Source organism: Chanos chanos, chromosome 10 (assembly GCF_902362185.1).
Source record: "Chanos chanos chromosome 10, fChaCha1.1, whole genome shotgun sequence".
Taxonomy (NCBI): Eukaryota; Metazoa; Chordata; class Actinopteri; order Gonorynchiformes; family Chanidae; genus Chanos; species Chanos chanos.
In genome coordinates this window covers 25,920,373-25,936,029 of record NC_044504.1, presented here as the reverse complement: position 1 = coordinate 25,936,029, position 15,657 = coordinate 25,920,373, and the positions used below count along the sequence as shown (strand labels likewise).

General features: G+C 38.2%; 1 protein-coding gene across 1 annotated transcript in view; it reads left to right on the top strand.

Moving 5' to 3' along the window:
• Window positions 1-15,657, top strand: part of pth2ra (parathyroid hormone 2 receptor a) — a 44,886-nt gene that overhangs the window by 8,644 nt on the left and 20,585 nt on the right. Inside the window, exons 3-7 of the mRNA XM_030787533.1 lie at window positions 1,353-1,463; window positions 2,172-2,293; window positions 2,371-2,468; window positions 9,041-9,224; window positions 15,359-15,512. Of these exons, the coding sequence (XP_030643393.1) occupies window positions 1,353-1,463; window positions 2,172-2,293; window positions 2,371-2,468; window positions 9,041-9,224; window positions 15,359-15,512 (669 nt within the window). The remainder of the gene's footprint in view (window positions 1-1,352; window positions 1,464-2,171; window positions 2,294-2,370; window positions 2,469-9,040; window positions 9,225-15,358; window positions 15,513-15,657) is intronic.

Genomic DNA, 15,657 nt, shown 5'->3' with positions numbered 1-15,657 from the left:
AATGAATGTAAGCTCTATTATAACTATAAATGCTCCATCATCAAAGCTGTGGTGGTTCCTAAGAAGATTTTCATACCATTTATTGTTTTTGAGGATCTTTCATTATTCTTGACATACTAGTCATGTTTGAAGAGGACAGAAAAGTTCTGTAATATCAGGAGAATGTGCTGATACCAGTCTACTTTTCTCTCTTCTACTCAATCCTGTTCTTCTACTTATCAGAAGTGAGTGGTCCTTTTGCCATTCTGATATTGGGGATTTTGTCTTAAAAGGCTGCCGAGTCTTGAGAGATCTAACAGAAGGAACTCAACCAATCCAAGCAATAATTGTCTTCATTGAGAGAGCTCCCACAAGTAGTCTTTCAATTACTAATTTATATACTTGCTGTTAAAAGACCACTAAGGTTAGAAGATTCATCAGCACATCAATTTTGCTCAATCTCATTTACTTGATAATGAGACCTCCCACACACAGGCATGAGACTAAAGATGAGTGCACACTGGTTGTGACCGATTTCATTACGAGGTTTGGTCAAGGAGCAGAGAAATAGATCGTGTCCTTCCTCTTCAGTCATCCCCTGAGGCAGACTTCCACCCAAAGAAATTAGGTTATTCAATCACAAAAGTCAGGCCTGTTTACACATGATGATACACTTTTAGGAAGGATACCATTGGGTTTGCTTGGCTAAATTACAATCCTCCACAGCGAACCACATTCACTGTCAGCAGTAGGATGCAGTAGGTCAATCGTTATCAATCAAAGAAAGAATGTGCAAACTCCAGAGAGATATAACAACCAGGCAAGATCCCATTTGCGTTTGTAACTTCATTCTGTTTTGAAGATGTTATTCAATGATGTCAAGAATGAAGCTCCTTTTGGTCAAACAAGTGAATTTATATTTTATTTTGATTAACAAGATTATGGTAATGTTAGTACTTTGTTGCATGGTAATAGATTCTCTTATTTTTTTTTCTGTTCTTTTAAAAACTTGTGGTTTGGTCTGTCAAGGAACAACACTTTTCCACTTGAAGGAGGTTGGTGTTACATGACAGAAAAAGTGAAAAAAAATAAGATTCCCATTGCTCATTTCCAAACTCAAGAGTTTTCAGACACTGTCTGTCACTTGGACTAACAGTGCAAGTCAGTGAGGAGTCTAGGAAAAGCTATCATAAATAAATTCTGTCCTGAGATGACTGTGTAAAAATGAGTTCAAGGACTGGCATGTGCAAACGTAACAAGTCTCCTGTTTCAAAATGTGAGTGTCTACTAATGTTTGTGAAAGTAAAACAGGCTATATTGCCCACAGAGAAGTGATGTTATGTGGTGTATTGTACCTAAATTTCTTTCCACAGATAACACGTGTCCGCCAGGTTGGGATGGTTTAATTTGTTGGCCACAGGGTTATCCTGGAGCTACAACTAAGGTGTCTTGCCCCAGCTATGTATATGACTTCAACCACAAAGGTAAACCTATATGAATATTTCCACATAATCCCAGAGGAAGTTTTAGCATGGGTAGGTAGATTACATCCACATCTGAAAGTACTGAACATCTGAACAGATGAGGCAACTTTATAATTATTTAACAGAGATTTGTCTATCTAATTAGCATTATCGATATTTTTACAGCTAAATCAACATGTAATTATTCTTTAATCCTGAAAATATTAGTAGTAATCGTAGTAGTAGTAGTAGTAGTATTCTTGTTTTTGTTGTTGTTGTTGTTGTTGTTATTGTTGTTGCTGATAATGCTGTTGTTGGTAAATGTTCTGATGTCTAAGTCTTAAAGAGAACCAGTTTGAAACCTGGCCATCAAACTAGCACGTTAAAATCAGTATTTACTTAAAGGTGTGCAGCAACAAAACTTTTTAGCTCATCAAAGATCTCAATATATGTGAGGAGGTGGAAAAAAACAGGTTTTTGACGTGCAAGCGAACAGGAAGAGAGTGTGTGAATATATGTAGGTTTAGACTGACTTGAAGAGTGTGTAGGTTTAGACTGACTCGAAGAGTGAAATCTTGAATGTGTTTTTTTTCTGTGACTGCAGTTATTATCAACTCAGTCTAATTATATACAATTGAGATACTGTAATGGCCTTTTTTTACATATACCTGAGATTTCCTTTGATTTATCACAGACTGTCAAATCTGTAAAATGCTTGTAATTTTGCAGGCCATGCTTATAGGAAATGTGACGTGAATGGATCCTGGGTTTTTGTGGAAAGCTTAAATAGGACCTGGGCAAACTATTCTGAGTGTATACGCTACCTGCAGCCAGATATTCAAGGAGGGAAAGTAAGTAGCGGAAAGTGTCTTCTACAAATTGGTTATCTGTTGAGATCCTCTTTTTTGATATCTTGTTGTCTCTCCAGCAGGACTTTTTTGAGCGACTGTACATCATGTACACTGTGGGGTATGCTGTGTCCTTCAGCTCCCTCCTCGTGGCCATCTTCATTATTGGTTACTTCAGGTGAGAAATACGTTGGAGTTAGTATGTGTGTGTGTGTGTGTGTGTGTGAGAGAGAGAGAGAGAGAGAGAGAGGATGGCCTTTTCTGCATACGCTATTTGTTTATTTCAGTGTGGAAACACCCTAAAAGCAGGAGTAATTTTAGTGGAACAGAAAAGAGAGAAAATAAAAGTGCTTCATGGCAAAGCACTTTGCAACGTCTCCGCACCTTTGGTAATAAATTCAAATACGCAGAAAAGAAAAACTAAAACCAACAAACAAACAAAAATTAAGACAACATGTTCCTGCTGTTTCTTCTGGAAAATATATTGCAAATATAGTTCAAAAGAGTTTCACTGAGGGAGTGTTTGTGTGATATCTGGGACAGAATAGGTTCTTCTGAACAGACACAATGAGAATACTTAAGATACAGCCTTATGCCTCTTTCTAGAAGATGAGAAGGTGACAGAGTAAATACAGCATCGAGAATAATATGAAAGGCCTACATGAAATCAACTAAGACAGCCGTTTGAGGATAGGGGCATGAAACAGTCTGCCTAGACAAAACACAGACATTTAGAGGATTGGGATACAAAGTGAATGGAAACTTAATAAAATAAGGAACTTAAGGTGCAGACGGGTGAACCAGAAAACTTTTGAGTTTGACAGTCAAGTCTGAAAAGCATTTAAAATAGGCAGCACACTTTTTAGAATGGAATACTGTATACTTTTCTCAATGTCTGTCAGTACTGCCAAAGATGTCTCTCCTCAAAATTATGGCCAATTTATCCTTATGCTTTAGTTAGTAATTTAATATCTGCCACATTAAGTCGGTGTTTTTAAATTCTCTGTTCATGAATTAATTTGGGAGACTCTCACAAGTGTGTGCCTGAGAATTGGTCAAATCAATTTTACTGACAGACCCAAAGGGACAGACATTTTTTGAGGCTGCAGGGTTTTAAAATAGTGTAGTGGTTTCACAAGTAGAGACAAATGCCTCTAAGAATCTGAGAATTAACAGATCAAGAAAGACAAAGGGTACTGCTCTCTTATTGGTAAGTCTAACACACACACTTGTTTATTTTTCTTTGTTGGTTTCAGCAGTTTCAGTGTCCTTTATGTTTTTTTTTTCTTTCATGTGTTTTTAGGTTTATTTTTAATTTATTCAATCTTATTAAATGAGCTACAAGAGCAGTGTTAGTAAGACACAAACAAACAATATGGAAATCACAATCTACAACATCAGGCAGTTGTATGATCCACATCATACAGTTAGTCTCAATCGTGAACTGCTACGGCCACAGAGAGTGTGACAACAGCTGAAGTCAAGTATTCCATCAGTGATCATGGGGAGTATTTGATCTGTGTCTGAATACATGGATAAGCTGTCTATGATTACAAGCCCATAGTGATGGCCAGCAGTGCAACCTGATCTGCCTGATGGAGACCTAGCTGAACTCAGACACCCTGGACTCTTTGATCCAGTTGGAGGGGTTGAGTAATGTATGAGCTGACAGTGATACCATCAAGCTGTTAAAGAGGAAAAGAGAGGGCATTAGGACTGTATGTCAGTAAGAGAGTGCTGTAGCTGAATGTCAGTATGAGGACCATATGAAAGCACAGCTATGCACACAGTTGTGCAATGAGCGACACATAGCTCAACAAGCAGATTACAATCATAGAGTCTAATTGTACTTTCTTAGCATCATGGCAATTTCAGTGGTTTCCAGTCTCTTTTAAACAACTTGTACTTCTCCCCACACACCACCATAGGAAACTACAGATTTTATTCTGTGTAAACACCATAAAAGCCTATGTATCTGGAGCCTCAATTCCTCTTTGAGACTCAGACCACGACATTATTCATCTAATTCCGAAATACAGTCCTTTAATATGAAAACAAAACAGTTATCAAAAATGTATTCCAGCGAACACCAGAGGCATGCCAGTGAGTGCATGAAATAATAAACTTCGACTCAGACAACAAACTGTGAAAGAAATAAAGGAGATTATCAATCAGAAAATGAGAGCATTCCGAAATCAGGACATGGAGACGCTTAAAAGGATGTAGAAAGCTCAAACAAAAAAAAACAAGCTGAGGTTGGAGAGGGATAAATATATGGAAATGTTTGGGGAAAAATGTAATAAATCAACACAAAGGAAAGGGGTGAAACTTAAAATGGGGTACAAACAGCTGAAGGGCCAAGTAATAGATAAGTGAAGCAGAGACTTGCCACGAGTTTAATATTTTTTTTAAAAACGGCTTGACACTGCTCTGGCTATAACCTTGCAGCATTAAATCATCCAGTGACCAGTCTGGTCCAGCTGACAAAGGTAATGCTTCCTTTCTCTCCATCTCAGCTGACCAGATGAAGAATGAGCTGAACTGCTTGAATGTTTACAAAGATGTCAACAAGTCAAGTGGGTCTGATAGCACCATTCCCAGACTGCTAAGGTTATATGCTGATCAGCTGTGCCACATTCTACGGCATATCTGTAACCTGTCCTCATTCACTCATCGTAACCTTTAAAAACATCATGCCTCCTGCCCATTAACCAAAAAGCACTTAATGACCATAGACCTTTTGAATCAGTCATACTCCCGCATCCTAAAAGATAGCTCAGCAGCTCAGCAGCTCAGCGCATAGACCAACTGCATTTTGCATATCAAAGAAATGTGGGTGTGTGTGGGTGTGAGTGTGTGTGCACGCACATGTGCGCTGAGGATGCTATCCTGCCACAGAAGACTTACTTTCACCTGGACAACAAAGTGGGTTGCATGAGGTCTATGTTCTTTGACTTCCTTGCACTTCCTTTTACACAATTCAGACACATCTACTACAGAACAAACAGAGCCAGATACAGCTCCGCCCCCTCGCTGTAGAGTGGATCTTGGATTACCTGCAACACAGGCCAGAGAGAGAGAGAAGCTCTACAGCATCTTCTTTGATATTCTACTGAGCAACACAGGAGCTCACTACGTAGAACTCTTCTCTCCCCATTCTTTTTCTCACTCTACAATATTGACTTTGAGTATAACATCACCTCACTGTACATACAAAAGTTCTCAGGAGTCTCCTCCGTTGCTTACTGTATTACCTAAGGTGATGGCAGGGAACTTTGTATCCTGGAGTCACGAAAAGCACCTGCAGCTAAATTACAGGAAGACCAAGAAGTTTGTGTTTGGCTACAGGAGACAACGTCCACTTCTATCTTCATTCGGGGAACTGAGGTGAAGATGGTGAAATCACATAATAAGTTCCTTGGTGACCATCTTGAACATGGAACAATTAAAACATTCTCGTTCTGAGAAAGCCATATCCCTTTAATTTGTGCACTGAGCTATGGCCAATGTCCTGTTGTACATATGCTAGGGAGAAGACTCCAACCTCAGGGACATCAAAAACCTCAATAAACTGATACAAGAAAAACAGTTGAGCTTTTGATTACCCCACTGAACATCTAGAGACAGTGTAGCAGAACAAAGTAAGGAAAAAGACCACCATAAGCAATCAACCTTCTCCTCTCAACACTGCACTGAGGACCAAACAAAGCTGTCTTGACAAAAAGGCTCTGGTCAACCAGAGTCAAAGTAAAAGCTTCTTTATCTGAAGACACCTAAATGTTTATAAGAAACGTATAAGTCCCCATTTTAAGCCAGTCTTCCTGGCTTCCTACTTGAGTCAGCACTACTTGAATGCACAACTCTAATAGTTTTGACATTTGTCGTGCATTAATAAAAATCCGGGGTTTGCTCTGGAAGTTCTTCTTTCCCTGCCCCTCGTTACTGCTGCTGCTTTTTTGTCTGTGACATGAATCAAGGTCCCAGCCCCACAGACAGCTCCCTATCAGTAGACAATTAGCACCAGCTGTATAAAATCTAGCACTTAAGCAGGAAATTGAAGGATAATGCATGGGCTGTTTCATATCCTGAACAATGTGAATATTTTGACTATGAAAAGATGAGACTTACTTCTGTCTTGTATAAGATAACAGAAACAGAATATCTTTTGAGTGTCGAATGTATTCTTGTGTTTTACAGTCAAAATGCTAATGCATCTAATTTTCTGGAACCCTTTTGTCTGAAAATATTTCGAGAACATATAGCATTTTAGATATACATAAACGAGGTTAATACGTGAATGAATAAGTCATAGCACCTTGAACAACTATGGCTTATGTAGTTTTAAGAAGGCATGGTTGCAAAAATCATTTGTAAAGACCTATGGTATTAGGAAAATTCTCCAAAATATATATATATATTTTAAGGTCTGTTTAAGCAGAGGCATTGTTCCCTATGCTTGGGGACATACCAGTATATGCTGAAAAAGATGTTTTCAGTACATATTAAATATCCTGATTGCCTCTGGCTGCAGACAAAGTGTTGGCTGCACTAAAGTTTTAAAGCATTTTTCTAACAGCATGTCTTGATCAAAAAAGAACTTCCTTGTCAAACAATATGCAAATGAATCTAGTCCTTCTTCCAGCACCATCCAAAAGAGCCAGTCATGGTTCCTCAACTGAACAACATAACAAGCAAAACAAGCAACGTGAGCCAACTTGTTGCCAAGTGCACCAAACCAGAAACAGCATTAGTCCTATGGTTGAAAGAAGCTTTTTGATGACATAAAGAGACAATAGCAGGAACTGGGCAAGCTAACAGATGCACGACAAACATGCAAACAATGCTACATTACAGTAGTGGTTTGTGGAACATCTCAGACTACCTTGCCTGTCAGTCCTGGTCATGGATGGTCTGCAACATCAGATGACCACACAAGTCTCTACTCCTCTCAGCCAAAAACACAAAGAACTAGTTCCAGAGGACATGCATTTGCCAAAACTGGACAACTGAGAAACGATGGCAGAGGTGTGATGGTGTTGACAGTTGTTATGTTCTCTGATACAGAATTGAACTACATTTCAACACTGTAGCATACCTGAATATTGTTGCTTACCATCTACTATAGTCAACTCTCCAGCTTAATCCAGTACTTGCAGTAGGATCTTATGTCATGTGTCAAAGCATGTATTGTTTTTAGAATGGTTTCATGTGTGTTCAGCTGAGTGGCCTACACAGTCTTCAGACTTGAGTTCCAATAGAGCATGTTTGTTATGCTCTATTGGAGATAGAATGGGTTGTTCACAATGTGAATGTATCACTGTTGCGCCTGCAGCAACTGCCTGATGTCATTATGTCAGCATGGAATAGTACTGTATGCAACATATCTGACACCTTTTAAAATCTATGCCGGGAGAGTTGGATGGATCTTTCTCTTTTCTATTAGTGCTATTGGGACAAGCTCCTTATTCAACTTTTGATAACCTGGTATTGTTAAAAAGCCCCCTCATGCTGTGAATAAATAGCCTGAAACTAATTCCTGTCAAGAATCAGAGATAGTCAGAGTCTTTAAGAGTGGCCCATCTCAAGCAAGTCCCTTTGAATTTAATAAAACCTTGGATAAAAATCCATACTGTATTCAGCTAAGTCCTTGAGAAATCAAACAATAAGTGGTGGTCAAAATGTTCCCACTCCATTTGGCACAAATGTATTTGAGTTTAGTGCTCCCTTTGAATAGCGCAGACATTAACTGTGGACCAGTTCAGTCCAAGAGCATTGGGAAGGACAGTGTAAAATGCAAGCCAACAAGCAAGCATAAAGTGAGTAACGCCATCCCATGAATTACTGTGTCAGTATTATACGTATTATATAGTATGTGTGCATGTGTATGTATATATATATATATGTGTGTGTGTGTGTGTGTGTATATATATATATATATATATATATATATATATATATATATATATATATATATATACACACATACACACACACAGATAGATAGATAGATAGATAGATAGATAGATAGATAGATAGATAGATAGATAGATAGATAGTATATCATTTGATATATAGTATATCATTTGATAGTTAAATATAGATATACTCTGTCTGAGAGACTAGTCTGATATTGCTCCCTTTTAAAAGTACATGGAGAACAGGGAAAAAATAAAATGGGTCAATGTACAGCTTCATGCATTTGTTTGTTTGAATCCAGACTATGAGGTCTTTGGGTGTTGTATTTCCCCCTCATTTATAGGTCCAGACCAGCATGGGATCTCTTCCTCTCTCTGAGTTACTCTTTAAAAAAAAAAAAAAAAACCTTTTGGAGACTGTGGGCAATTGGAGGTGTGCCTATTGTGTCTTTTGTTGATACTATGCCCACTGAAGGCAGAGGTGACTGAGTGATATTTACCTAAGGTCTCTCAGTGCCCTCTCCATTTGCTTCTGGATGTATTGGAAAAAGAAAACCCTTTTTATGTGAACTGGCTATTTTTAGGTACAGAGTCTTGAAAATGGATGAGAGAATCAATCCCTGTTAAAGAGACGGAGTTCATTTCAACCTTTGATTAAAAAATAAAAAAAAATAGTCTTTTTAAACTTGGCATGCAGTTTTTGGAGTTTCCTATTAATAGTCTCTTAGTTTTTTGTTACTTTTTTTAATGCTGTCTTTTAAGGCCTTTGCATAAAATTGCCTTGTCCTCTTCACATTTTGAAACACTGTCCTTTTTTTTTTATTATTATTTCCAGGCGTCTCCACTGTACCAGGAACTACATTCATATGCACCTCTTTGTGTCTTTCATGCTGCGAGCAGTCAGCATCTTCGTTAAGGACAGAGTAGTGCACACAAGTGTGGGGCTACAAGAGTTTGATGCTGTGCTTATGGACAACTTTACCACAGTGACAGTCGCACCACTGGATACCTCTCAGTATGTGAGTAATGCACTGAAATGGCATTGGTCTGTTATTTAGCATCAGAGAGCATTTTCACATGAAGGATACCACATAGTACCAGCTATTAACATTTAAAACTCTTAGAAGAGAAGGCATTGGATTTGAGAAGTCAGTAAGAAAACAGACAGAGGAGCAAAGAGCAGTGAATGTGGGGCTCATTCATATGGTGCTTAGATCAAGTTGTAATAGTAAAACACTATTTAGACAAATCTAATTTTAGAGTTTACAGTTAAGCTGGGGCAGCAGCTCTGATGAAAATAAGCATGCTTTGTCCTCTCATACTTAAATATATTAATTGTTTTATTAGTCATTCTTGCAATATTTTGCTCCACACGTAACTGGTTTACCTGTTGTTGTATATTCTTGCTCGGAATTGTAAGTATTTCCACAGCTCAAGTTGCCAGCACTTTTGAGGTTTCCAAATTTCTTGAAATTTTGATGAGACAAGATGTGCTCCTTTGCATTTGGCCTTAGTTGTCAAAAAGGCAACAACAGAGAATTCATAACGTCTGTGTATAAGCAGCAGTCTTGCCCTCTTAAAACATATCTGTTGGCTCATGGAATGTTTCACCATGTAGTTCCTCTTACATAATTTGTGAGGATTCTAGTGCCCATACCCCTCCCATGCTCTTAACAGGTTTTGCATTGTGAGCTCTACAGTCACATTAGAATGCTTCCCAGACCCCCTGAAAAATCATACAGAAAAGCTGCGGACAACTAACAACCTGAGGGAGAAAGCTGGTTAAAAGGGGTCAAGCAGAGACCTGAAATTAGAGGCAGATGTGTGAAATTTGAACCAAGCCCTTAATTACAGTTGCAAATAAATATTTCAGTATTTACGTCGAGTCATGCTAAGTCTTGACTCTCTCATAATGAGGGAGTACAAAAACTGCCTGAGGGATTGCTTTTCCCCGCAGGCCACATGAAAGGGGTTAAATGTCTGATAGGTCACAAGATTAGAGCCAGCTGACAAAACGGCAGTTTTTTGGGGGTTTTTTTATCACTTGGCAGTATTTGTGACAAGCCAGCCAGAGTCAGAGGATATCATCCAGCAGAGAAGAGTCCACCCCTAAAAAGCTTTGCCATTGGCAGTGTGCTTGTTTGTTGGTGATTGTATTTTGTTTTGTTTGTTTGTTTGTTTGTTTGTTTGTTTCTACCAACTCTACCTACAGCTTGGACTGGCAGTGCAGCTTAGAAGCTAAATAGTCAAAAGAAAAACCTAATACCCATTTAGAGTGGTTGGGTGGGATTCAATTACTCAGTTTCATCCTACATGGAATTAACTGTGACAAAGTCTGCAAGGTTTGTGATTGCTGGGAATGTGCTGCCAGCACTTTAGCTCCAGTTTTTTTTTCTTAACCATCCAAGCAGGCAGAGATAAGAGCAGCCAAGCCGATATATGAGGGTGGATGAACTGCAGAGACCAGTTGCTTTGTGGTATAGCCGCCAGTTACAGGCTTATGTTTCAAACACAGTATTCATCCTCATATAGAAAAGCAGTTCAGAACCACGGCTCTGGATCTTAAATCTATCTTTTGTTCTTGCCCCTTTCCTTTAGTGTATAGCAACCTTACGCTGAGCCTTATGGGAAACAGAGGGTCATTTACTGTCCCTCTAGTAGAAAACCAAAACAGCATTTCTCTAAAATAATGAGGATTTACAATGGAATACCTGAGTATCTTACATTTGAAATTTTCAAAAACTCTCTCTCTCTCTCTCTCTCTCTCTCTCTCTCTCTCTCTCTGTATATACATACATATATACATACATTCATACACACACACACACACACACACACACAAATATATACACACACACACATACACATATATATAGGTGTGTGTGTGTGTGTGTGAGTGTGTGTGAGTGTGTGTGTGTGTGTGTGTCAATACAATGCAGTGTGAAAATTTGAAAGGTTTACACCACGTGTCAAAATCTGGTCCTGCAGGACCAGGGTCCTGTCGGTTTTTGTTTTCACCTCTTAGTTACCTGTTGATTTTCACCTTGAAAACAGGTGTGCACACTCTTCAGCCAATCAAAGATTGTATTTAGTTGGTCAACAAAAAAACAGCAGGACCACAGCCCTCAAGGACTGGAGTTTTACACACTTGGTTTATTCAATTACCACTCAAGAGTGTGCCAAATTTCTTCTTCTCTGAATGTTTATCCTTTATCACTTAGATGCTTAACTGATAAAAGATAAATGTTCACTTAGGTGCCTATTTAAATGTAATTTCATGTTATTTCCCATTTGCAGTGGTGGATTTAGGTATGGGCAACATGGGCAGCCACCCAGAGTGGCATCGTGCCGGGGGTAGCATAGGGCGCCCGCGCAAAACAATTCGGAATGGTGACATTTGCGCAGTCGGTTTTCTATCGCTCATTTGCATGTTATGTCAATGGTATCATGTCAGCATGTGGGTCAATTAACCTTGTCCGAGTGGGCGCCCTGATTGTCGTTTGTGAGTTAGGCAGGCTACTGCCTGGAAAGGTCTCCCACTCAGAAGTATGAGATGGGGAGGGAGGCAGGGGTGGGTTGACCTCAGGTTTCCCCACTGGAAGCTTGAAGTAGGGGTGTGGAGGAATCTATCAAATAGCACACCTTTAACTCTGTACAGTACTAATGGAATTGATAAAATTAGTCACACTACAAAATGCTACCAAATAAACCACAATTTATATATAATGCCGTGAATAGACATATTGCTGCATTTTTCTGGTTTGTGCAAAACTGTCTGAATAAAAATTACAGTTAGTGCAGAATGGTGCTTTGTTGTTGTTGTTGTTGTTGTTGTTGTTGTTGTTGTTGTTGGGGTGGGCTGAAGCAGGGGTTTGCCCAGGGTGCCATACAAGCTAGAACCGCCACTGCCCATTTGAACAATCAGATATAGTGCCTGAATTCAAAGTGTAAAACATTTACTAGCACCATCGAGAGGTTTTCAGTTGGTTGTTGAATTAGAATCAAGGTTGTTAGCAGTTTAAAGAAGTGAAAGAATCCCAGTCACAGCTTAAACTGGAATGTGCCCTTTAGTGTCATCTGTCTTGGACTAGCTTAATCTGCCTTTCAGGTAAGGGTTTCTGATGATAAAAGGTGATTGAATGAGAGCTCTAAAGTTTTGTATTTTATTTTTTATTCCTCTTTGAAGAGGTACAATGAAAGGAGAGCTTTAGGTCTCACCAAGTACTAACTCAGCACAGAAAAGCAGGGCAGAAGGGAGAGGTGAAAAAAATAACAAGAGAATAAGAATGATACAAAGCAAGAGAGAATTCCCTAAGGACACAGAAACAGAAGCCAGACAACATAATCAGTGCCTTGCTGACTCCCAGTGCTTGATCATTCCTAAGAAAGCCACAGGCTTTGAGACTACTGACAGTCCAAGTTAAACTCTTCCTTTTTTTAAAAAAAGTGAAAAGCGTGTTTGAAATGTGTTACGCAGAAGATAAATTTACTCTCATCTCATCTGAGTGTTTACTGACATAGTTCATAAATCTACACCCAGTTATCAGTTGGCATGTGGTCACAAAATCACAAGACACATGTTAGCCTCTAGGCCTCATGTTATAAAGGCATTTATTTCTCATTGCATGTTAATTAAGTTTGGTCACTTCAGATGCCAGTTCTATGTTTGGATCAATGAAAATAGTGGTCGTATTTAAGAATACAAAGTGCAATTGTTCGCTCTCTTTTGTGCCCACATAATTTGAACCTCTCCTCTGTTACCTCTCAGTACTGTTATAAGCTTCTGATAATCCAACAACTGAAATAAACAGTAAAGGTTACAGAGCAAGAATTCAATAAATTATCCTGACAGGGAAAAAGAATTCCCTAAGGCAATATCAACCACATTCACAAAACAGTTGTTCACTGACTGCCCAGCACATGTCAAGACAAATTATTACAATACATTATGAGATCTGTTTTATTTAGAAAGAATGAGCAAGCCTTGGGCAAGTGAATTAGCCATTTATGTAAGTCAGTTAAAGAAATGGCAATATAGCTAAATTACTCAGAAACACTCTTGTTATGTAATAACTATTAAGTCATGACAAAGTGATGTAATTGTCCTTACTTAGTTGCCTACTTCCTAAGAATTTAAGCAGACCATTTCCAGAAAATAGATTAGTGAGTTTTCATACTTGCAATTACATATTTATGTAGTTTTTAAACAAAATTAAGAAAAAGAATAAAGTCTATTAAGAATTTAAACTCTGTAGATTAGACCACTATACACCTTGTAAAAAATCTTAGGTAAATGTCCACTTTTATGGGGATATTTTTCTTAGTTATAAACTACATTGCTGTCCTTTGTAATGGAGATGATTGTAAGGGAAACATGACTTCTGTGCCATCTCAGAGCTTTTATTCTAGAATCTCAAGGTAATATTTTGAAAGTTTCACCCTTCAGTACCACAGCACCCCCCATCATCCATTCACCAGATTCAACCCCATTAACAGTCTGAGACGTTTTACTGCAATGTCATCATCTCACTTAGACCTGGTACTGTGTAGAATCACAGTTCTGAAATATCACCTGGAACTCCTGACAGAGAATGTCTTTCTTCCCGATGACCAGTGTTGAGGCTGTGCTCTCTCAGAAATATCATAAAGGATGACTTGTATGATTGACATTTTATGATCTATGATGAACAAAATTGCTTGTAGTTGTGGTTACACAGCCAAAAGCCTTAAAGTGAAGCATTTTGTGAAAAAAGAAATTGAGTTGCAGTATACTATTTGATTATTATGAACGCATACATCTTCAGCATACTTTACTAAATTCAATAAGACACATGGTAATCTAGAAAGGAGAAGCAGAAGAAAAAAAAAGTTCTTCTCTTTACAGTTTTTTTGCATAATAATCTGAATATATTTTAGATATGAACAAGTAATGAATATCTAAGTGCTGTTTTATAACCGTTTAATGTCAAACATTAGACACATTAAACTCCTTTCATTTCAGTTCACTGGCCAGAATATTGTGTATTGATTAAGTGCGGGGACCTGTCAAGGTATGCAGATAATTACTCCATTAAAAGTCAGCTCAGCTGCACACGACAGTACAAAGGCTCAAAGATATCAGTGATCCTAATATTACTTTTATTCATCATATAAATCTCTGTCATTTTCCCAGGACATGTTTCACACAGAGTGAGTCATAAAATCCATTTATCCATAAACATTAATGGCGGCTTTCTCAATCAGTAGTCTAAGCTGTCAGGCACTCAGTTAATCATTCAACCAATCCTTCAAAGAATAAGTAAAGTGTTAAAACTAGCACTGTTTTATGAAAATATTAAACAGGATTCAACGATTAACTTTACCCCCTAATATGAGGCTGCATATTAGAGGGTGTGTGTGTGTGTGTGTGTGTGTATATATATATATATATATATATATATATATGTATGTATGTATGTGTGTGTGTGTGTGTGTGTGTGTGTGTGCGCGTGTGAACCAAAATATTCTTCAGCTCACAAGACAAAAAATAATACATAAATAAGTAAATGATTGTTTCTGGACCATTAAATACTAGTATACTACTATTGCTTTAGTGATTCTGGGCAATTATAAAATCCAGCTTTTTTAAGGTATACTCATCTCTATTCCTGTGTGATCTCCTCATGAGCTTACTCATGAGCATACACTGTTTGTCTTCACACTCAATTTAATCAGTATACCATGAAATGGTACTTTTCTAGTTTAACTGGTTTGTTTTTATGAAGAGCTGCAAGATCAAAGTTGTGAATATTAGGTTAATATTTAAGATAGCTTGCAACATTTTGAAAATAGTTTCTTTTTTTTTCTTTTTTTCTTTTTTTCTGTTGTGGGGCTACTCTCACCCACTTTTCCCAAGCCTCAGTGACAACTTTCGATTGATTTTTTCTCCCTTTCCTTGTTTTATGTCTAAAGTGGACAACACGTAGTCTATGAGAAACATTTCTTAAAGGTGGAAGAGGCCCTCCTGTCAACCACCCACTGGGACAAGAAATTGTGTGTTTCAGCCTTCATTTTGTGATCTAACCACATAGAAGGTAGTGGTTTCATTCCATTTAAATAGCAACTATTGGTTATAAGTGAAATGTGGTTGTTGTGTTCTTTTTCCCTTTGGCAGATAGGATGTAAGGTGACTGTTTTGCTGTTCATTTATTTCCTGGCAACAAACTACTACTGGATCCTGGTTGAGGGCTTGTACCTCCACAGTCTTATCTTCATGGCATTCCTCTCTGACAGCAAGTACCTGTGGGGCTTCACATTGATAGGATGGGGTGAGTATGGAAGAAAAGCAATATGCTTCAAACATTTGCCTTGAGAAAATAGTCTGCCTTCAGTGACAGGTTCATTTGTAAACTAGACAGGGTATAGTTTAGATGACATTCTAACATTCCTTCTGTTTTAGTGTATTTCATGTTT